The sequence below is a fragment of the Limulus polyphemus genome, unplaced genomic scaffold, assembly GCF_000517525.1.
Source record: "Limulus polyphemus unplaced genomic scaffold, Limulus_polyphemus-2.1.2 Scaffold11535, whole genome shotgun sequence".
Taxonomy (NCBI): domain Eukaryota; kingdom Metazoa; phylum Arthropoda; class Merostomata; order Xiphosura; family Limulidae; genus Limulus; species Limulus polyphemus.
In genome coordinates this window covers 11,089-13,054 of record NW_013677145.1, presented here as the reverse complement: position 1 = coordinate 13,054, position 1,966 = coordinate 11,089, and the positions used below count along the sequence as shown (strand labels likewise).

At 33.5% G+C, this 1,966-nt stretch overlaps 1 protein-coding gene across 1 annotated transcript in view; it reads left to right on the top strand.

Annotated features, from left to right (window-relative positions):
- Positions 1 to 1,046: 1,046 nt before the first annotated feature.
- The window catches only part of LOC111083840 (chromosome transmission fidelity protein 18 homolog), a gene marked incomplete at its 3' end in the record, with an annotated part of 9,626 nt that continues 8,706 nt past the window's right edge, over positions 1,047 to 1,966 (top strand). The window contains exon 1 of the mRNA XM_022380541.1: positions 1,047 to 1,180. Coding sequence (XP_022236249.1) covers positions 1,164 to 1,180 — 17 coding nt within the window. The remainder of the gene's footprint in view (positions 1,181 to 1,966) is intronic.

Genomic DNA, 1,966 nt, shown 5'->3' with positions numbered 1-1,966 from the left:
TTGGTGTATAGAAGACATATTTTAAACCATTTGAAGCTTTGTACTGTCAGTTTTGGTTTGTGTTTTAGTGAACGCTCCTGAAGAAGCTGTAAAGCGAAACATTGAGTGTCTAATTAAATATTAACATTCTAGTGTTATAAGGTAATTTATTTCTAGTAAAACCATAAAATTAAAAGAAAAGATGTCAATAAAGCAAGACGTTGAAGCTGTTAAGATAATTAATTTCTGGAGTCAATGATTTTCTGGAGGTTATGAAAAATGCATGATGTAAAGAAGTACTCATATTCTTAGTGTGAAAATCACCTTTCAATCATTTATTCTTGGTGTGAAAATCACCTTTCAATCATTTATTCTTAGCATGAAAATCACCTTTCAACCATTTATTCTTAGTGTGAAAATCACCTTTCAATCATTTATTCTTGGTGTGAAAATCACCATTCAGTCATTTATTCTTGGTGTGAAAATCACCTTTCAATAATTTATTTTTGGTGTGAAAATCACCTTTCAATCAATCATTTATTCTTAGTGTGAAAATCACCTTTCAATCATTTATTCTTGGTGTGAAAATCACCATTCAATCATTTATTCTTGGTGTGAAAATCACCTTTCAATAATTTATTTTTGGTGTGAAAATCACCTTTCAACCATTTATTCTTAGTGTGAAAATCACCTTTCAGTCGTTTATTCTTAGCGTGAAAATCACCTTTCAACCATTTATTCTTAGTGTGAAAATCACCTTTCAACCATTTATTCTTAGTGTGAAAATCACCTTTCAACCATTTATTATTAGCGTGAAAATCACCTTTCAATTAGAACGACTCAGTGAAGGCTTCATAAATAAATTCACAGACAATTCTTTAGTAAAATTATTTTATTAAAAAATCTTATTTTGATTATTCTACAGTTTTACACGTCAGTAATTGATGTATTCGATGGTCATAGATGATTACCTAGTTCTAATATAAACTTTTACTATATTACTGTGTTCACAATCTGGATATGATTTTTTGTATGTATTAATGCATTGGGGATATCTTGATTTTCTTATGTAGTTCATTGGAAAACAAAAACAGGAGTTCAGTCTCTCAGATGTTCAGCATGCATCTGTAGGACAGAAAGACTTTCATCGAAGTTTATTTTCAGTGTGGCAAGATATTTTCCAGATGCCTCGATTAAAAAGGTAAATGTAAATTTACGAAACAAAGAAAAAATATGAGCTTATTCACAATAAAGTCAACTTTGCCATACTCTTTTTTGTTAGTGTTACACTCACGATCGATGCCCTACTCGTTTTGTTAGTGTTACACTCACGATCGATGCCCTACTTTGTTTTGTTAGTGTTACACTCACGATCGATGCCCTACTTTGTTTTGTTAGTGTTACACTCACGATCGATGCCCTACTCCGTTTTGTTAGTGTTACACTCACGATCGATGCCCTACTCCGTTTTGTTAGTGTTACACTCACGATCGATGCCCTACTCCATTTTGTTAGTGTTACACTCATGATCAATGCCTACTTTGTTTTGTTAGTGTTACACTCACGATCGATGCCCTACTCCGTTTTGTTAGTGTTACACACATGATCGATGCCCTACTTCGTTTTGTTAGTGTTACACTCATGATCGATGCCCTACTCCATTTTGTTAGTGTTTTCATGCAAGATAAGCCTGTTGAGTGTGTTTCGCTACATGTTATTTTCATGCAAGATGATCCTGTTGAGTGTTTCATCTCCTGTTATTTTCATGCAAGATAAGCCTGTTGAGTGTTTCCCTACCTGTTATTTTCATGCAAGATGATCCTGTTGAGTGTTTCACTACCTGTTATTTTCATGCAAGATGATCCTGTTGAGTGTTTCACTTCCTGTTATTTTCATGCAAGATGATCCTGTTGAGTGTGTTTCACTTCCTGTTATTTTCATGCAAGATGATCCTGTTGAGTGTTTCCCTACCTGTTATTTTCATGCA